The 21,693-nt window shown below is 41.5% G+C and overlaps 1 protein-coding gene across 1 annotated transcript; it reads right to left on the bottom strand.

The window, feature by feature from the left end:
• Positions 1-11,962: 11,962 nt before the first annotated feature.
• On the bottom strand, positions 11,963-21,404 carry KIR3DL (killer cell immunoglobulin-like receptor with three domains and long cytoplasmic tail). Its single transcript, NM_001082518.2, is given in 9 exon segments — positions 11,963-12,240; positions 12,340-12,392; positions 12,856-12,960; positions 16,049-16,099; positions 16,696-16,995; positions 18,383-18,682; positions 19,955-20,239; positions 21,049-21,084; positions 21,325-21,404. Coding segments are annotated over 9 exon segments (1,278 nt in total). The 5' UTR covers positions 21,359-21,404; the 3' UTR covers positions 11,963-12,126.
• Positions 21,405-21,693: the final 289 nt, after the last annotated feature.

Raw genomic sequence — 21,693 nt, 5'->3', positions numbered from 1 at the left:
AAGTGTTCCACCTTCCCTAATTTTTTGGAATAGCTTGCAAAGGATAGGTATTAAATCCTCTCTGAAAGTTTGGTAGAATTCCCCAGGAAAGCCCTCTGGTCCTGGGGTTTTATTCTTTGGGATGTTTTTGATTGCTGTTTCAATCTCTTTCCTTGTGATTGGTCTGTTCAAATTGTCTGCCTCTTCTTGAGTGAGCTTTGGGAGATTGTAGGAGTCCAGGAATTTATCCATTTCCTCTAGGTTATCCATTCTGTTGGCATATAGTTTTTTGTAGTATTCTCTTATAATCTGTTGTATTTCTGCAGAGTCTGTTGTTATTTCTCCTCGCTCATTTCTGATTTTGTTTATTTGAGCTTTCTCCCTGTTTTTCTTTGTAAGGCTGGCTAGTGGTTTGTCAATTTTATTTATCTTCTCAAAAAACCAGCTCTTTGTCTCATTGATCCTTTCTACTGCCTTTTTCATTTCAATAGTATTTATTTCTGCTCTGATTTTTATTATTTCTCTCCTTCTGCTGACTTTGGGCTTCATTTGTTCTTTTTGCTCTAGTTCAGTTAGGTGTGCTTTAAGGTTGCTTATTTGGGATTTTTCTTGTTTGTTAAGATGTGCATGTATTGTGATGAATTTTCCTCTTAATACAGCTTTTGCTGTATCCCATATGAGTTGGTATGGCATGCTATCATTTTCATTTGTTTCCAGGTATTTTTTTATTTCTTCTTTAATTTCTTCAATGATCCATTGCTTTTTCAGTAGTGTGTTGTTTAGTCTCCACATCTTTGTGCCTTTCTCAGCTTTTTTCTTGTAATTAATTTCTAGCCTTATAGCACTATGACCTGAGAAGATGCTTGTTATTATTTCATTTTTTTAAAATTTGTTGAGGCTTGCCTTGTTTCCCAAAATATGGTCTATCCTAGAGAATGTTCCATGTGCACTTGAGAAGAATGTGTATTCAGCTCCTTCAGGGTGGAGTGATCTATATATGTCTATTAAGTCCAATTGTTTTAGTTTTTCATTCAGCTCCACTATTTCCTTGTTGATTTTCTGTCTGGATGATCTGTCCATTGATGTGAGTGGGGTGTTGAGGTCCCCTACTATTATTGTGTTGTTTTTAACATCTTCCTTTAGGTCTGTTAATAGTTGCTTTATGAATCTTGGTGCTCCTGTGTTGGGTGCATAGATATTTATAAGCATTATTTCTTCTTGATGAAGTGTCCCTTTGATCATTATATATTGTCCCTCTGTGTCTCTCTTTACCTGTCTTATTTTGAAATCCACTTGGTCTGATATGAGAATTGCAACACCTGCCTTTTTTTCCTTGCTATTTGCTTGAAGTATTGTCCTCCACCCCTTCACCCTGAGTCTGTGTTTGTCCTTGGGGCTGAGGTGTGTTTCCTGGAGGCAACAAATTGTTGGATCTTGTTCTTTAATCCATTTTGCCACTCTGTGTCTTTTTATTGGAGAGTTCAATCCGTTTACATTGAGAGTGATTATTGATGCATGTGGACTTCATGCTGTCAATCTGTCGCTCATTATCTTGTTTTCCTGAGTTTCTTTTCCTGTGTGCTTTAGACTACCGATTTAATACTGCAATTTCTTATGCTGGGTTTCTTAGATTTTCCCTTATCTACAATTTGTGACTCTGTTCTGTACTTTATTTTAGTGTCTACCTTGAAGTTTGTATTTAGAATCTAGTGTATAATATAGTCTATTCCCTGGTGGTCTCTTACTTACTCGACCAATACTGATTTAGACCCTTTGCTCTTCTCCTCCTAAATAATTATTTTCATTTTTTATTCCAACTCGTCTTATTAATTTGTAGTTAGAGTGCTAAGATCGTCCTTGTTTTGGTAGTTTCCTTATTTTTACCCTAATGCTATAGTTGAATATTTGCTGTCCTGTTCTGGTTCTATCCATCGGTCTCCCTAGTCTGTGGATTGTGTCCCCTTTCTCCCTTTTTTCTTTTTTCAAGTACGAGAGCCTTCTTGAGGATTTCTTGTAATGGAGGGCTTTTAGTTACAAATTCCCTTAACTTTTGTTTGTCTGGAAAAGATTTAATTTCTCCCTCATATCTGAAGGAAATTCTTGCTGGATAGAGTATTCTTGGCTGAAGGTTTTTATCCTTTAAAGCTTTGAATATATCACTCCATTCTCTCCTAGCTTGTAGGGTTTCTGTAGAGAAATCCGCTGACAGTCTGATAGGGGCTCCTTTATAGGTTATTCTCTTTTTTTTCTTACTTCCCTGAGTATTCTTTCCTTATCATTCCTTTTTGCCAACTTTACTACTATGTGCCGTGGGGTAGCTCTTTTTACATTGACAAATCTAGGAGATCCAAAACCCTCCTCTACACACATTTCTCCGTCGATCCCTAGATTTGGGAAGTTCTCTTCAATAATTTCGTTAAGCACACTTTCTGCTCCGTTTTCCTTTTCCATATTCTCGGGAATTCCTATGATCCTTATGTTCTTACTCCTCATTGAATCCATTATCTCTCGGAGATTTTCCTCATTTTTTTAAATTCTTAGTTCTCTTTCTTCCTCTGTCTGGCGCCATTCAGCCTGTCTCTCCTTGATTATGCTGATTTGCTCCTCTAGGTTGTCTACACGGGCATTCAGGGAATCCGTATTCTGTTTTATCTGGTCCATTGTGTTTTTCATCTCAAGTAATTCTGTTTGATTCTTCTTTATGATTTCAATCTCTTTTGTGAAGTAACTCCAGAACTCGGCTTGTTTCTCTATCTTTCTCTCTACCTCATTGAGTTTTTTGATTATAGCTGCTCTGAATTAATTATCACTTAGTTTACCTAATTCCAAGTCCTCAGGACTTAATTGTGTGTTTTTATTGTTTTCCTTCTGGTCTGGGGCTTTTATAAATTGCTGGATGGTAGAGGAGTGGTTTTTTCTCATGGTGGTAGAATTCAGTTGCAGTTACAGCCTGTGGCCACTAGATGGGGGTCGAGAGCGGCGTGTTAGCTCTCCGCCTTGGGGCAAGATGGCTGTGCCCACTGGCTTTGTTGGGGGGGAGGGGCTGTTACTCACACGCGCAGGTCTGGGTTCAGATCAGTTCTGTTCTCTGGTCTCCCAAGGCCCTTGATTTATAGGGTCCCCGCGGACGGAAGCTTTCCCCCCCGTCAGCGGGTCTCCACTGAATCAGCGGCAGGAGTCCCGGATGATCCCCCAGTCGCGCGGCCCCTCCCCTGCTCCTTCCTGACCCACCCCGCAGCGATCGCAGACTCTAGGGGAGGGAGCGATGTTCTCTCCTACCGTTCCAGCACCTCCGAGGGTGTAAGCAAGGTTATGATCTCCGCCTTCTTGGTATTGTAGGTCTCTAACGAGCTGGCATTATGTTTATTCTCTGAAATTCAGTTCTTCCAATCTTTTGTTGTATTTTGGAGGGGAGAGAATCCCGGGTCAGCTCACCCTGCCATTTTGCTCTGCCCACCTCTCATTTCTTTCTTTTTTTTTTTAAAGATTTAAAATTTTTTTTTTCCTTTTTCTCCCCAAAGCCCCTTGGTACATAGTTGTATATTCTTTGTTGTGGGTCCTTCTAGTTGTGGCATGTGGGAAGCTGCCTCAGCGTGGTTTGATGAGTAGTGCCATGTCGGCGCCCAGGATTCGAACCAATGAAACACTGGGCCACCTGCAGCGGAGCGCACGAACTTAACCACTAGGCCACGGGGCCAACCCCAAGCATTTATTTCTTGTGGTGAGAACATGGAAGCTCTACTCTCTTAACTTTTAAGTGTATGTTAATTATACTCACTGTGTTGTACATTAGATCCCCAGAATTTACCCATCTTATAACTGGAAGTTTGTGCCCTTTGACCAACAGCTCCCCATTTCCCCCATTCCCCAGCCCCTAGTAACCTTGTCTTCCAAGTATTTTGAAGTCCTGAGCCTCTTCCATCCTTTGGAAGGCAAATCAGCTCCTGCATTCACTATTTCACTTTGTGCAAATTTAAGTTGTGTCTTTTTTTCATAAATTTCCATATACATACTTTCAGTCCTCTGGAAATTCATTGATATAGACTGCATAAAATTGCCCACATTCTAATATTATTTCCTGTGGTTTAGGCCTTCTTTCTTTTTTCCCATTTGAATGAAGCTTGAGTGGAGGGAAGAATGATGGTTGTGTTCTTAGTTGGGTATTTAAAATAAGTAGAGGAGTAATGGGAAAATTCATGGATCATAGAGGCAGAATGACCTGATTGAAAACACTATTGTTATTGCTTAAAAACTAAGTGGCTTTCTAGGGGGGAGGGAAGGTTAATTGGTTGACTTGCAGGAAAAGGCCTGAGCCACATTTATTAACGAGCAGGAACGCATTGTGTTAACTCACCACAACATTTGGGGTGAGGTTTTACTTGCATTATTTCTTCTTGTGGAAGAGGAATGTTAAAGTGTTTTAGAATCTTTCCCACAGCTTCTTTGCTCTTTCTTTCAAATCTATTTTGGCCCATTAATTTCAATTGCATTAGATTCTGTTCTGCCTTGAGTCTAAATGAATAAAGATGAGACCCAAAGTATAGGCCCAGACTTATGGATGGCTTTCTAAGCTCAACCCCAAGCTATAGCCCAAGAGTCAGCAAATTTTTTCTGTAAAAGGCCAGAGAATAAATATCATAGGCTTTGCAGGCCATCCAGTTTCTCTCACAACTAATCACCTTTGCTGTTGCAGTGTGAAAGTGGCCATTGGTCGTAAGTACACAAATGAGCACGACCATGTTCCAATAAAACTTTATTTCCAAAAATATGTAGGGGGTCATATTTGACCTGTAGGATGTAGATTGCAGACTCCATGCTCTAAAGCCAACTTACTGGACTTATTTTCTATTGGACTTATTATATAATAAATAAATAAATATTTATATTATATACTATATATTATATTATATATAATATATACTAATATAAATAAATAAATATTTATTATATTTTATTGGACTTATTTATTGGACTTATTATATTATTGGACTTATTATCAGGAGGTTAGGGGCTCTGTTAATAATAACAGCTGGTCTCTGCTGTGGTCTTTGAATGAACACCGGTCCCTACACAGCCTCATGGAAAGAAGTGACTGTAGTCTTTGTAAGCATCAGGTACACATGTTGACTGACTTTTAGGGTCATATTTATACCATCAACAACCCTTTCACGAGTTCTGACATTTCTCAGTACAATAAAGGGAAAAAAATGACTAAGTGGTTTTGGGCAGGTGGCTCTCCCTTGCAATTTCCTTATGTATGAACCATATCATTTTAGGAAGTTTTCCTAAGTGTTTTTGAAAAACTTCTAAACCTCTTAGAATGTTTTCCTAGTGAAAGAATCTTTGGTTAAATAAATCTACCACTGCCAATATATGAAATAGTATTTTCTCCCATACGTATTATTGACATTGCTTCTGTATTAGTTTGCATCTGTTACTGTTGATGCTATTTTATCTTTTTTTTCTAATGTTGATGATTTGTTTCTTCTCTCAGAATACTTATAGGATGAATTATTTTTTATTTAAGTTGAGATGACTTGATTCTTATTTTTAATTTTTAATTTGTTTATTTTTTGGATTTTTTTTTTTTTTTACTGCAGTAACAATGGTTTATAACAGTATACAGATTTCAGGTGTACATCATTATATATTTTGATTTCTGTGTAGAGTACATCATATTTGCCACCCAAAGACTAATTACAATCCATCACCACACACATGAGCCTAATCACCCCTTTCACCCTCCTCCCTCTCCCCTTCCTCTCTGGTAACCATCAATCCAATCTCTGTTACTATGTGTTGGTTTGTCGTTGTTTTCGTCTTCTACTTATGAGTGAGATCATAGAGTATTTGACTTTCTCCCTCTGACTTGTTTCACTTAGCATAATGCCCTCAAGGTCCACCCATGTTGGAGATGCCTTCATTCTTATGTCTGTCTCTATATAGATTCTTGGATCACTTTGATGGAGACTTCTGAGAAATGACTGCATTTGCACTGGGAAGACTTTATATTATCCTCACCCCTTCAGCTAAGATCAGCTCCTTACCAGGGATCTGATGGGACCCCAGGATGCCTGTGTGTTGGGGTGGAAGGCAGATTGAGAAAAGATATTTTAGGAGTCAGAAGAAGAAGGATTGAAGTTGACCATTTCATGAAGAGCAAATAAGTGCCAGGTTTTGTTTCTGGAGCTTTTCAGTTTTTATGATCCCATTAGACTCTGACAAAGCCACCCTGTGGGGGAGATGGTAATGGCACCAAATTAAGGAGATGCAGCTGGGACTTAGCGAGATATCATGACTTAAAGGGAGGCAGAAATTATGACTCCAATGACTTTGACCCTCTATTGTGCCACTCTGCCTCCTGGCAGATGCAGAACCCCCATTTAGGACCAAGGTCACCACCCATACTCCTACTTGGCATGCTTCTCTCTTCTGCCAGCATTAGCCACAACTTGATTTTAAAAATAATGAAAATGAGTCTTTAAGAGAAATGGCTTTGCCTAAGGTCCTGCAGCTAAGAAAGAACAAAACAAAATCTAATTGCTAAACATTCAAAAAGTGTCCATCTCTAGAGTACGTCTTAGACCCTCCAGGGAAGGTGCTAGGATTACTCTATCCTGGGACAAAATGAACATGACAAACACATTTTTGGGTTACATTCCAATGAAATGTCTTCTTCTTGGGGTACCATATTGCATGCCTAGGTGGAGAGTAAGAGTTTTGTGTTCAATCCTGAGAAAGAGAAGCTCATGCATTAATGGCGTCATCCATTCCTTGTCCTGTCCTTTGGTATCTGAACAGAGCTCCTATTCTCAATCTCCAATCTTTTGTGTATATTTTTTGTCTATTACTATCTTTTTTTCACTGCTTGATTCCCTCTGCATATGTCTCCCTTTATCTTTCTCTCAGCATCAAGTTACCTCTCGCTCTTTATCTATCTGATTTTGAATTTTTGCCTCTGCTGGCAATATGCTTCTGTGATGGTTATTTTTTTAAGTTATTTATTTATTTTTTGAAGATCGGCCCTGAGATAACGTCTGCTGCCAATCCTCCTCTTTTTGCTGAGGAAGACTGACCCTGAGCTAACATCCGTACCCATCCTCCTCTACTTTGTATGTGGGATGCCTGCCACAGCATGGCTTGATGAGCGGTGCCATGTCCGCACCCGGGTTCAAACCAGCGGATCCTGGGCCGCCAAAGTGGAATGTGTGAACTTAACTGCTGTGCCACTGGGCTGGCCCCTTTTTAAGTTTTTAAAGTCAAGTTTATTGAAGCATAATTTTCTTTCTTTCCTTCTTTTTTTATTGTGGTAACATTGGTTTATAACATTATATAAATTTTAGGTGTACATCGTTATATTTCGGTTTCTGTAGATTGCATCATGTTCACCCCGAAGACTTATTACAATCTGTGTGATGGTTATTTTTATGTGTCAACTTGACTAGGCCATGGGGTGCCCAGATATTTGGTTAAACATTATTCTGGGTGTGTCTGAGAGGGTGTTTATGGGTGAGATTACCATTGGAGTAAAGCAGATTGCCCTCCCTAATGTGGGTGAGCCTCATACTAATCTGTTTGACCTGAACAGAATAAAAAGACTGATCATCCCATGAATAAGAGGGAAACTCCTTCTGCCTGACTGCTTTGAGCTGGGACATCAGTCTTTTATGGTCCTCAGACTCGAACTGAAACATCAGCTCTCCTTGGGTCTTGAGCCTGCTGGCTTTCAGACTGGAACTTATACCATTGACTCTCCTGGTTCTCAGGTCTTTGGGCTCAGACGGGAGCTACACGTCAGTTCTCCTGGGTCTCCAGCTTGCTGACTACAGATCTTGGACTTTTCAGCCACTGTAATCACGTGAGCCAATTCCTCATAACCTCTCTATCTCTCTCTAATTAAACATCTATATCCATCCTATTGGTTCTGTTTCCCTGTAAAACCTTGACTAATATAACCTTCATGTTCCCACCTCTACTGGTCAGGAATCCCCTTAAGACAGGGCTTATAATAGCCATTCTATGACCCAAGGAATTAAAAGCCATGGAGCTCTAGGAATCACATTGATTCCAGAGTCTATATAGAGGCAGGTGGTAAGAATAAAGATATCTATTGGTGCCTGAATATTCTATCGTCTCAGAGCTAATGGAAAATTTGCCTTAAAACTGCCTAACTGGTTATTAACCGGTGATTAGTAGCTTCCATTCTCCTTGTATGGTGCAACTATATTGAACCCAAGCTGTGAGTGGCAGTGGAGATCCACAGCCCTATTTGGGCTACCATGGTGCTCAGCTATACCTGTGTGGAAGACTTATTCTAATTGCCTAAGCAAGAAGGAGGCCTTTGCTTTGAAGAGGAGGGAGGGGGACTGCTCCTCTACCCACCGACCTCAGAGATACAGAAGGAGAGTGATCAGTTAGGGTCTTTTGTCTCTTGCATTTTTAAAACCAACTTACCCCAAATTAGAATATACATAGGCAGCTGGTGGTATGCTGAAGAGTACACTCCACCTTGGAGTAAGCATGGCACATCTTCCTGAAAATGATGTTGAGCCTTAGAGTCTTGAGAAATGCTAAAAGATGCTTTCTTTGTTAATGTCAAAAGATGCTATTCTGATGTGTGAAACATTTTACATTTTGTATCAAAGAATAAATGGAAGTGTGGCTTAAGACATATATATATATTTATGTATATATATACACATCTATATCTTGTATATGTATATGTATGCATCTTATATATAATAATCTTGTATATGTATATGTATGTATATATATTTGCATGTGTGTATTCCTTTTACATACATGAATATACATACATATATAGCCCTCTAAGAAAACATGGCTCTGTCATTGTAAAAAATGAGCCTGTCTCAGGATATGCCACATGTTCCAGGTGTTCATGACACATCAACCAGCTGGTTCTATTGAGGTGGTGACAAACATTATATCCTAAACAAGGGTTTCTCAACCTTTGTACTATCAATATTTGGGGGCTGGATAATGATTCTCTGTGGTGAGGGCTGTCCTGTGCATTATAGGATGTTGAACAGAATTCTTGGCCTCCACCCACTAGATGCCAGTAGCAGACTCTCTCACAGATGTGACAACCAAAAATGTCTTCAGACATTGCCAAATGGCTCCTGGTGGGCAAAATTGCCACAGATGAGAGCCACCATCCGGTGGTATCTGTTGACATGTACAGGCTGAAGAACGAGACATTATTCTAAGACATCACTGAGCTGTGTGCATCTCATAGCATCCCACATCCCTTCCTTGAGGTGTACATGCTCTACAGTATGTAGACCCCTCTTAGGGTCAGCAAACATAGATTAGCCCCATTGGAAGGTTTCTGAAACATATTTCCAGGCACAAATCCCAGAAGTGTTCCTTTAATCTGCTGTTTCCCGGGGTCTCAACAACCAAGTCCCTCCCAGAATCAAATCCATCCCTAAAACCCCATTTTTCCTCCCAAGTTCCCTGAAGAAGCCTCTTGATACTCTACCAAGAAGGAGGACATTGTGGTTTGGGGAAAGAACTCACCTTTTCATCCTTATTTTTAACACTGTAAGAGAAGCCACATGGAAATTTAATCTTCCTCCAAAACTCTTGCCTTGGTTCTAGCATCCAAGCTGAAACCCTGTGTTCAAAAAGCCACATCTGGGGTTGTGGAAAATCTCAGTTGCCCATGCTGTTACCCATGTGTACATGCCCAATATCTGGGGAATTCTGATCTGCAGTTCCAGGTAACTCCATCATGCCTCCCCTTCCAGATCTCACTAACTCCTAATACCTTACTTTCTTTTCTTGGCTATTGCACACTTCTGTTATACAGAAAGCAGGGGCCCCATAGAACTGACCCATGTGCTGCATGTGGTCTGTTGGGTCCCATCATCACTGTTCAGGTTCCTCCTCAAACTAATGACAGCAGAGGAAGCTGCACAACTTTTTCTTTTCCCATGCATTGCTCTGGTTTTCCCAGATGTGTGCTAAACAAAGATATCTGACTTCCTGGAAATTTTTTGAGCCAAACCCAAGTTCTTACCTGGTTCCCACACCTTTCCATACTTTGCAAAGTGGAGATAACAAAGAGCTCTGATAAGTTTTACATTAAGTTTTGATAAGGAAATGTATGTAAAACATACTTCATAAAGTGGGTGCTCAAAGCCATAAATTCTTGTCATTTCTGCACATGAACATATCATTTTCATTGTTATTCACCAACAATTCTAAATTTAACGCTAACTCTACATCCAAAATATCATGGCACCTATAGTTTAGGTGAGTGTCCAAACTCTGATGTCTTAATTTCTTGTACTCTTTTGTCCTTCCAGAATCATCCACAAAGATCTACCCATTCTACTAGATCTCTTTACATTCTTACAAACTAAACATACTCATTATATGATCCAGCAATCACACTCTTTGGTCTTTATCCAAAGAATTTGAAAACTTGTGTCTACACAAAAACCTACACATGGATGTTTATAGCCAGTTGATTACCAATGACTAAACCTTGGAAGCAACAAAGATGCCCTTCAGTAGGTGAATGTGTAAATAAACTGTGGTACGTCAGACTATTAATAGACTATAAATGAGTCCTAAAAAGAAAGGAGCTATAAAGCCATGAAAATACATGGGGGAACCTTAATTGCATATTACTAAGTGAAAGAAGCTGATCTGAAAAGGCTACATATTGTATTATTCCAACTATGTGACATTCTGGAAAACGCAAAACTATGAAGACAATGAAAAGATCAGTGGTTGCCAGGGGTAGGGTGAGGGGAGATGAATAGGCAGAGCACAGAGGATTTGTAGGGCAGTGAAAATACTCTGTATGACACTATAATGATGGGTAAATAACATTACACATTTGTCCAAACCCACAGCATGTACAACACCAAGAGAGAATGAACCATAAAGTAAGCTATAGACTTTGAGCAATTATGATGAGTCAGTGTAGGTTTATCCTTGGCAAAAATTATACCATTTAGTGAGTGATGTTGATATTGGAAGAGGCTATGCATATGTGGGGGCAGGAATTATATGGTATTTTATTGTAAACCTAAGATTGTTAAAAATAAAGTCTTGACAAAAATCCAAACAAATGACACAGTTACTCACTGAGGAGTGCATGAATGAACTGGTTTGTTTGTCCACTAACATCATATTATCTTAAAGACGTTTAAGAATATTTGATTATCAGGAAATTAAAAAATTACTTATTTCTGGGGACATTTATTTAAGTTGGGAAATGAACTCATATTTGAATAAATTTATCTGCACCAAGGACTTCAAGCTATATTTGAAAGAAAAAAGAATTAGCTTATATTTATGCATCTATGTGTTACTCAGCATGGCTGTAACTTCAAATAGGAGTGGAAAGTACAGGCGATTATGATGTTGAGGTTGGCAGGGGTCAAGTGAAATAGAGAACTTAGAGCTAAGCATTGGAGTTTGGTTTCTGTAGAGTAGACAAGGGAAACCATAGAAATTTGTAAGCAAAAGAGAGCCATGCTCAGATTTGTGTTGTTCAGAAATTTCTTGGACAGATTTTCATAAGCAAAAGTGGCCAAAGATAACAAAAGGAGGGGACTCTACATTTCCCTCTCTCTTATAGATAGAATTCAATAGTTTCACCCGTTGGCATCTCCCATTAGACCAAGATCCACAAGAGTGTGAATTTTCTTCACTAATATTTGCTTAAAGACTTACAATATACTGTGTCTCTATAGAAACTTGGAGGAATTGATTCATTGGCTAAATGTATCATGATTTCTAGAGTCTTATCAGTAGAATGTCAGAGAAAGTGGGCCAATTATGGTTGGATTTCTATAACACTTAGGTGATTTTGTTGACAATATTGGAAATGGCTTGGATCATCATAATAGCATACTAGAATGTCTGGGCAGTTTTCTTAGGGGCCCTGAGATTTTAGATATGACCCTCTGATGAAGAGGGGTGACACTAGAGATGGAGACATGTCTCAAGATTCCAGCTTTATTACAATTGAGCTGTCAAGCTGGGTTTGAGAAAAAGCTATGGCATCAATAGATGACCTCCTCAAGGTCTTTCTATGTGTGCTCAGGGGATAGGATTCAATCCTTGATCTGGCCTTAATGTGTTGCAAATTCCATGTACACACTGGTATCAGTTAAGGATTTCTTGGGCCTCTGGGAAGTGGGGGTGACTTTTTTTCTGTGTGAAAATCCAATGATCCAACTGTGCGTATGTCACCTCCTGTGGGTCTTCTGTTTCACGGTCCTGCATAAAAGGGAGATGATGAGTGAGGATGTGTACATATTCGTGGGGACTAGGAATAAATGGGACTGCATTGAAGAGGATGGGCTGATGAGGACCTACCTCCCTATTCACCATTTTGTCCACCTCAGGCTCTCTGTCCATTATAGCAGCATCTGTAGGGGATAGAAGTTGTATAAACACCTGGTATAGCACTTACGGATCTTCATTTCATATACAGACACCAAGATGCAGACAGAAGCAGTGGATGCCTAAGATTACTCATCTGCCCAAAAGCAGAGTCAGAAATTCCACCTCTCTAAAGTTCAAAGACCCATCCTAATAAAGGATCCCAATTTCTATCCTGTTGATTCTCTCTCCTCATTTCTGTCTTATATAGATTCTTCTCCTGGATATCAGTGGCTGCACTGGATGTGAGGATACACTGGAGAATTAGGTAATGGTATGCAGACAGAGAGGAGGTGCAGAGCACCAATGTTCTCTCTAGAAAGCACTAGCTCTGTAGGTCCTGCCTTGAAGCAAGCATCAGCCTGCAAGTGTGGAACACACACTTTCTCACTCTCATCCCAGCTCCCCACTTTGCCCAGCTAGCACTGGCCTGTTATTCCCAAGACTTACTCTTTTTAGCAGGGCACCAGTGATGAATGAGGAAGAAAAGAAGGATAGCAAGGAAGATGATGGCCACCAAAGACCCAATCAGAACAGGCAGATGTTTGGAGTTACCTGGAGGAAGATGTGAATCCAATAATAAGCAAATCATAACAACTCTCTTTCATTAAGTGTCTCCCATTTATTGACTGTTAGGTAAATGCATAAACATCTCTACCTCCACCACACCCTTGAATCAAACAATTTAAATTCTCCAATAAAAGGAAAAAGTGAAATCAAGGTCAAAGTAAGTTGAGCTGCTTTATGTCTTAGCCAGAAAATAATGCCAAGAGGTGTGAGCCTAGGGCTTCAGAATGCAATGTGTTTACTCTTTGTGGGCTCATGAGGCTTATATTAGGTTGATGCTCTGCTGATGAAGCAGAGGGAAAAGACAATCCTTTCTACTAGCTATTGCTCAACATATTTTGTTGTTGTCCATTTTTTGCCCCAAGAAAACCAGTCCTTTTGGGAACTAGGAGGAAAGTTGACCAGCAGGAAGTTCTGCCTCCTATCTCTAAGATCTGAAGTAACTGAAAAGAATATTGGTATTCACCTCCAAGGAATCTATCTATATCTCCACATATGATTGGAAGTGAGGGTGAGGTAGAGGTTTTTTGGTGAGAGGACTGGAATGGGGCAAAATTTATACCATGTATAGATCACTTTCTCTGTTCCAGGACCTGTGTTGTGTGTGTGTGTGGGGTTATGCTTTCACATTTTTGGCCTGACCTCATTCTCACAGAAAGCCCAAAAAAGAAGAGATTTAGCCTAATTTTATTGTGGATAAAATAGTGGATCAAAGAGGTAATCATACCGAAGTAGAACAATGATTTGAAGCCAAGTGTCTTTATCTTCCTGGTATCTGATTATACTAGGTGCCTTCATTTGCACCTCCCTGCATACTTTCTTTCTCTTCTGCCAATTATGAATTTACATGTTTTGAAAATAATTGTCAGAAAGTAATGAATGAGCCTTAGACCAAGCAACTAGGAAAAATCAGACCCAGTAGAACCTTTCTCCAAATGATTCTACCTAAACAACAGATCTTATATCCATCAACTTCATTCAGTTTGTGTCCAAGTTAGCACCATATCGTGCTAGGAGGTGGCAATTGTCTCTTACATAGTCTCCTGGCTCAAAGCTATGCAGCTTACAATTCATTCTTTTCATATAAGTCAGTATTAACCATATATGGTTTCCTAGTAAACCATGATATGACTTCCAATGGCAGTGAACATACAACACAATCTCTTTGTTTATACTTAGTTCTCTTATATAATCTGTATCCTCTCTATCTTTCTACATTCATCTTGTAATTCTCTCCGACTCACTCACAGAATTTCAGGTATAGACTTTTCCTTGGACATAACATTGTTCTCACTTTGGTAACTGCAAGACTCTTGGAATATTCTTCCATCAATCTTCAAAGAGTTAAATACTTCTTGTCATTAAGGTCACAAAATAAATATTGCCTGATGAGTGAGAGATTCTCTGCCACTCATGCTAAATTGTCCACTAAACATTATATATCACTTTATTTTAAATTTCCTGCATAGATGTTTCACAATTTATCATTCATTCATCCATTCGTGCATTCATTTTTCTGCCCTCCCACTTAACTATACTGCAATATCACCTTTCCAAGAGCAGAGGGCAAATTCATCTTGTCTGCTATTTGTCTTAGGCAGAAAAATGCATCTCCCTTTGTAGCCGCCCCTGATGCAGGAAGGGTTAATAATCACTGGAAAAGGCTTGCCAATAAACTGTGACCCAGAGGTGAGAAGGCCTGTCAGCCAATGATGGGTAAGATCTCCAGGGAGAGGCAACCTAAGCCAGGCACGGTCACCTCGGGGCACAGATGGAGACACAATATCGATATTGGGAGCAGGAGGGGCCGTTGCCTAGGATGCCTTGCCTGCTCTGAGATAAAAATATACGAGCACAGCAAAAACATAGTAATATCAAAACAGAGGCCGAGGGAGGGCTCCTTGAGAAATCACTAAGAATTCTTGGCATTCACTAATTATTTCATCCAGAACACCTGTGTATGTTTAACAGATGTAAGCTATGTATATATTGAAATGCTGGTTATAATAAACTCAGAGTGACCATCAGCCCTCTCCACATCTATCCTGATGTGTACATTGGATTGTGACACTGACACCCTTCCCAAAATGTCCATGTCCCAATCCCCATAACCTGTGATTATGTTATATTACATGACAAGGAGGAGGTAAAGTTGCGAATGGAATTGTTTGATAATCAGTTGACTTTAAAATAGGGAGATGATCCTGGATTATTTGAATGGGCCCAAAGTAAGCACAAGGGTCCTTAAAAGAGAAGGAAAGAGACAGAAGAAGAGCATCAGAGAAAGAGATATGATGAAGGAAGGAGGGTCAGAATGATTTGATGTGAGGTAAACTTGACCAATCATTGTTAGTTTTGAAGATGAAGGAAGATGACCACAAGCCAAGGAATGTGAGCAGCCTCTAGAAAGTGGGAAAGACAAGATAATGGATTCTCCCCTAGATCCTGCAGAAGGACTTCAGACCAGCTACCATCTTGATTTTAGCCAAGTGAGACCAATTTCAGACTCCTGACCTCCAGAACTGTAAGACAATTTAAAAAATGATGGTGTTTTAATCCACCAAGCTTGTGGAAATTTGTTATAGCAGCAATAGGAAGTAAATACGCATTGCATATCCAGCACATGGAACGGTACTTGACTGAATAAATTAATGAAGGAGTAATATATGTAGGTGAACTCAGTTCTCTTGCTGCAAGGCTCTTGCTCTACTGAGTACATCAAGGTTGCATCCTAACAGACAAGAACTCACTTCTGTTAGAACTGACAAAACCACCAGCTTCTCCCTTCTGTTCCCTCCCTCAAGTCCTCATGATTCTCATCTCCAGTTAGGAATGAGGACAGAATAAGTGTGACCTTAAGTTTATCCTTATCTTAGTGGCAGAAAATTAGAGATTTAAGAGTCCTCATTTATCTCTACATTGACCCAAGCCCCTTCTGCTATTGTATAGTCTAGGGATCAGAGAGGGAAGGTGTCAAGGCCAAGATCACAGAGCTGGAAGGTGGCTGAGTCAACACTCCTACTCAAAGCTTCTCTCTCCCAGGTTTCCACAAAGATAAGAAGGATCCTTTACTCACCAGTATTGGAGCTTTGTTCAGTGGGTAGAAGCCAACTACTTGAAGAGTTTCCTAGAAAACAGGACAGGAGAGAGATGAGGAAATGAAGCTTCCCATCCTCTACCCTACCGAAGCTGCTTTGTCTTCTAACGCTGAGCTCCTGGGAGTCCTGGGATCACCTTCCTGTATCCATGGGGACTTGACTCCCTCCCTTCAAGTTGCAGAGAGGGAGCAGAAGTTGATTATGACAGGTACCTGTACTCAAAATGAGTCTCTTACCTTGCAGTAAAGGCTTCTGTGCCACCTGGGAAATCACTCTGTGAGTGAGAAACCAGGAGGGGCTTCTGAGAAATGGATAATAGGGAGAGGATGATGCAACCTCTGATCTCCCAAAATGACCTGGTTGCTCCTCTTCCTAACTCTGCCCTGACCCCTTTCTCCATCTGCCTGGATGCATAGACCTTCCCAATGTGGGCATGCATGCAAGATATGAGGGAGGACCTTGGAGGTGCATTCTCAGTTTCTTTTTTCCTTCCTCTTTATTTATCTATGCTTCTTTCTCTCAGAATTACTAAGCATCCCCTAATTATCAGCAGGACACCCCTCAGATATGGCTTTAAAATTTAGTCTGAGTCACAAGACACAGGGCAAATTTGGAGCTTCCTCACCTATGACAGAAAGGTACAGCAGGTCACTTGGGTCTGACCACACAGAGGGAGAGTTATTGAAAGAGCCGTAGCATCTATAGGTCCCGTTGTGGGCTAGGGTCACAGGGCCCAGAGGGAAGATGGCCTGGAATGCACCATTATGGCTCTGCCCTCCAGCAAGCCAGAATTCATGGGCCTCCTCATCCCTGGATAAATGGTACACATCAAATGAGCTCTCAGAGCTGCAGAACAAGGTCACATTCTCTCCTAACCTCACCATGGGGCTCAGCTGGGCTAAGAGAGAAGGTTTCTTGTAGAGGCCTGGGAGAAAAAGAGACAGTTTAGTTAGAGAGGCTCTTCTTCCTTAACACATGAAGGACCTGAACTGAGAATTCACTCTCCCTGTTCTCCTGACTTCTCTTTCTCTCCCTTTCCCTCTCATGTCTATCTCTATCCTTCTACTTTCTCTGTTTATTGCTCTCTCTCTATGTCTCTGACCTTGCCTCTCTCCTATTTGGTTTCCTTTTTGTAATTTTTTTTACTCTCTCTGTCTCTCCTTGGATTTGTTTGTTTGATCTGTATCTTTTTCTTGCATTCTGAGTCTCTGTTTCTGTCTTGACCCTATCTTTTTGCATCTACCTATGTATCTAGGTATCTTTATCTATCTATCTACCTATCTATCTATCTATCTATCTATCTATCTATCTATCTATCTACCTATCTATCTTCATCTCCATGACCAGCTCTGCTTCTTTGTCTCTCTAATTCGCTTTTGGAATCTATCATCCACCCCTACATCACCATTTTTCTCTATCTTTGTATCTCCTACTCAGGTCTCTGCTTTTTAGGGTTTTTATCTCCCCCTTCCCATCCCCTTTTCTTTTTCTCCACCTCTTTTTTTTATGTGTCTCTGAGTTAGTGTCTGTCTCTCTGTTTCTTCCATCCCTCTGGCCCATTCTGTGTGTGTGTGTGTGTGCACATGTACACATGTGTTTCTATGTCTCTGCTTTTCACTGACTCTGCTTTCTCTCTGACTGCATCTCTCTGTGGGCTTTTGACATCAGTAATCCTGCAACATCGAAGTGACCTTGGAACATGTGCCTGAGAAACTTCAAGAACTCATAAAACACACAATATATAGTGGCTGGTGGCTCCTTCACCCAGGACCATGGTATTCTGGGGCACATTGTGGCTTAACCACATGGAATTAAGTCATGTCGGAGTAAAAAGAGCATCTATGGGTGCTACATGGGAAGAGGACACAGGACTCATGGGGAATCAGTCTGAGACAGGTCAGCTTGGCCCTGAAATGTGAGTCAGGTATGTGGTGTGCCTTTGGGTTCTCCTGGTAGTGAAGAGAATATGGAGTTAAAATGGAACTTCTAAACGTTCCCAGGTCTCTGAACAAACTCAGAGAGGAAGGGCACCCTCCCTTTGATATGTGCATATCTGTCTGTATCTCTTCCTTTACTCTATCTCCATTTATGACTCCCCTGTCTTTGTCCCTATATCTTTCCTTTATATTGTAACAAATGCTCTATATTGTTTCTCCTCTTTCACTGTCTCTCTTGGTGTAGTTGTCACCAAGTCTGTCTCTCTTCATAAGAAGCCAATTTTCATCTCCTTCATCACCACCTGGAGCTTTTAAGTCCTGGAACATCCCACCTGCATCCAAAAGAGGACAGGGGGCAGGTCTGGAAACTCTCACCTGTGATCTTGATGTTCAGTGGGTCACTGGGTGTCGACCACTCATAGGAGGAGTAATTGATAGAACCAAAGCATCTGTAGGTCCCCGCATGGGCTATCGTCACAGGACCCAAGAAGAAGGTGGCTTGGGAGCCCCCATCATGGAACTGCCCAACAAGGTGTAAGGGGCTCTCCATTACCCCCTCTCTGTGAAGAATGAAGCTGTCAAACACGATTTCTGAGCAACACTTCAGGGTCACATTTTGTCCTGATTGCACCAGGGGACTCGGCTGGGCCAAGAGGGAAGGTTTTCTGTAGACTCCTACAAATGTAGATGTTGTGAGTTTAGAAGAAGCCATCCTTTCTCGCCTCATCCCATGGAACTTGGAATGAGTGAGAATTTCTCCTCATATCTGTCTTTCTCTTTCCTCTTTATGTCCTTTTCTATCCGAATGCCCCCTTCTGTCTCTTTCTCTCCTTTTCTCTATTTCTCTGTCTCTAGCAACATCAGACTCAATTCCCACTGCAAAGTCTTTGGCGCTTTTGCTGTTTTTATCTGTTTCCTAAAGACCTCTTTCCTGCTTTCTGTGGTGGGGATGGGAGAGTGACTACCATGGGTTGCATTTCTGGTCTCTCTTATCAGCTCGGCCATGCTTTTTTTGATAAGTTGGAATTCCTGATAGGAGATAAGAATTAAGCAGTAAGGCAGGGACCTCCCAGTGTCCACCCACCTTGTGCCTGAGGGAAAGGGACACATCTGCCATGTCTGTGCCTTCTCCATGGTCCCAGCTTCCATGGAGTGCTCCTTGAGTCTGGCTCCATGAACACTGACTCCTCCCTGTGATACTGCAGTCTCGTGGTGGCATCACTAGACTGTCCTTACCTATCGTTAGGTAGGCTCACTTCTCCTTTTGGGCTTCCTAATTCATCCTTCACCTGGGTATCTGTATTGCTTACCTATTGCTGCTGTAACAAATTTCCACAAATGTGGTGTCTGAAAAGGACACAAATATATTATCTTATAGTTCTTGATGTCAGAAGCCCAACACGGGTCTCACTGGGCTAAAATTAAGGTGTTGATAGGGCTGTGTTCATTATGAAGATCAAGGGGTGAACCGGTTTCTGTGCGTTTTTGGGTTTAAAGAAGCAACCTGAATGCCTTGTTCCCTTCCTCCATCCTCAAATCCAGCGATTGCTGGTGGAGTCTTTCTCATGCTGCAAGACTGTCCTGCTTCCTTCATTCTCTTATACGGACACTTATGATGACCTTGAGCCCACCCAGATAATCCAGGATGATCTTCCCATCTCAAGGTCACCTGATTAACAACCTTAATTCCATCTTCAATGTTAATTTTCCTTGGATTGCAGCATAACATATTGGTAGATTTGCAGTATTAAGATGTAGACATCATTGAGGGGTCATTATTCTACCCACCACAGCACCCCAGTCCGTGTATTAAATCCTGTTTTATCTAAAATACTTTGAGTGGTTCTTGTAGTTCTAACTGGACCCTGACTGACACCCCCATGAGGAAATTCTGGGGTTAGGAATATTGGGACAGTGAATAGCCACTCTGGATAAGAGCTCTCTGACCTGTGACCACAATCACCAGGGGGTCACTGGGTGTTGACCACACAGAGGGGGAGTGCCTGTAAGAACCATGACATCTGTAGATTCCTGCATATTCTGGGGTCACAGGGCCCATGAGGAAGTTGTTCCGGAATGTTTTGCCCTGGAGCTCAGGGATGTGGGCTCCATCATCCTTGTCCAGTCTGAATGTGTCAAACCCAAGAAGAGAGTGACACTGAAGATTCACATGCTGTCCTTGAGGAACCACAGGGCTTGGCCAGGCAGATAGAGAGGGCTTGTCCTGACCACCTAGGGTAGAAAGAGGCACAGCCTTAGAGGAGAAAATGGGGACCTCCTCCCCTCCATGTGCTCAGAAGTTCCTCCTCCTTCCCCATAGTTCTAAGGCTCCTTTCCAAACCTGGGGGTACTCAGAGCTACGTGAAGACTCCCCAGCACCACATAGACATGGCAGCTTCCTACAATATGTATTGACTGAGAATTTTGAGCAAGTACTGAATAAAAGACTCTTACTAGATGTTGATGATGAAAAAATGTTAATGTAAAAGAAGACAAAATAGACAGTGAATAGAAGAAAACCTATGTGAATGAAGTCACATCAGCTAACACATGAAGCACATTAAACCATTGATCCTGCAACAGAACATTCTGGAATTTCAGGGGGTCATGGCATACAGTTCTCCCACCTCTTCTGATAGAAGGATGGCAGCACCACTCTGCAGCCCTGCATTTCCCTCATGGAAATGCTGGAGAACTTGAGTTATCATCTTGTCCTCAGAGGGTCTGTCATTCCTGGCACTGCTTCCTTCCCTTACTCTACAGACGACACCATTTTATCTCCAGACACGCCAGCCCTGAGCACCACAGTCTCCTCCAGGAGCCCGTAGAGCCTAGTTCAACTAAGAGGAAGAGTCTGGGGAGAGTTTATAGACAAGAATTGGGGCCAGGTTTCCAAGGGAACCCATTTTCTGGTTCACAAGAGATTTACCCACAAGGCTTACAGAAGTCAACCCATCACCCAACGTCCTATGCCTCCTGCCCTCCTGTTACAGGAAATATTTGGGATGGGTGGCAACCCAAGATTTGGAGAGAGGACTCACCCACTTGTGCCCAGATCCTCTGGACCAAGAAGAACTCTGGAAAGAAAGACTCATAATGGACGATCCATCTCCACACAAGACCTGGCTTCCCACTCCTGCCCTTGCCTGGCCTAGGAGCCCCACCAGTGAGGCCCGTGCTCGGCAGAAGATAAACTCAGCCAAAAATGCCCACCTCTCCCCACATGCACAGGGTGCTCTACTGTGGAGAGACACAGACTTCCAGGCCAATATTTCCACCATAGTGTTCAAGCCCCTTTGTTCCCTTCCAGGACTCACCAAGACACACCAGGCTGATGATCATGGGCGACATGGCGTAGCTTCTGCGGAACAGGAGGCAGCGACCCAGCAAAGCTGATGAGTGCACAGGATGTTGCAAGAAGAGCCCAGCTCATGTAACTTATAAGTTGACCACAGTGTGGAAGGATGACGCACACAGGCTCGTCTGACCCTACATATGGCAGAGGCGGGGGCCAGGTTGAGGGCGTAATCGAGCTTCCTGGAAAATGTTCAGACTAGAGCTGTCACTTCAGAGCATTTAATAGGGTCAGACTTGAAATAAAATCTTAGACCCAGTCCCTCCTAGGCTGAATGATCAAATTCCGTACTTCGATTAAAGGCCTCTGACGTATTTTTGTCGTTTGTATG

Source organism: Equus caballus, chromosome 10 (genome assembly GCF_041296265.1).
Source record: "Equus caballus isolate H_3958 breed thoroughbred chromosome 10, TB-T2T, whole genome shotgun sequence".
Lineage (NCBI taxonomy): Eukaryota > Metazoa > Chordata > Mammalia > Perissodactyla > Equidae > Equus > Equus caballus.
Note: the sequence above shows the minus strand (reverse complement) of the source record. Positions and strands in the feature narration are given on the sequence as shown.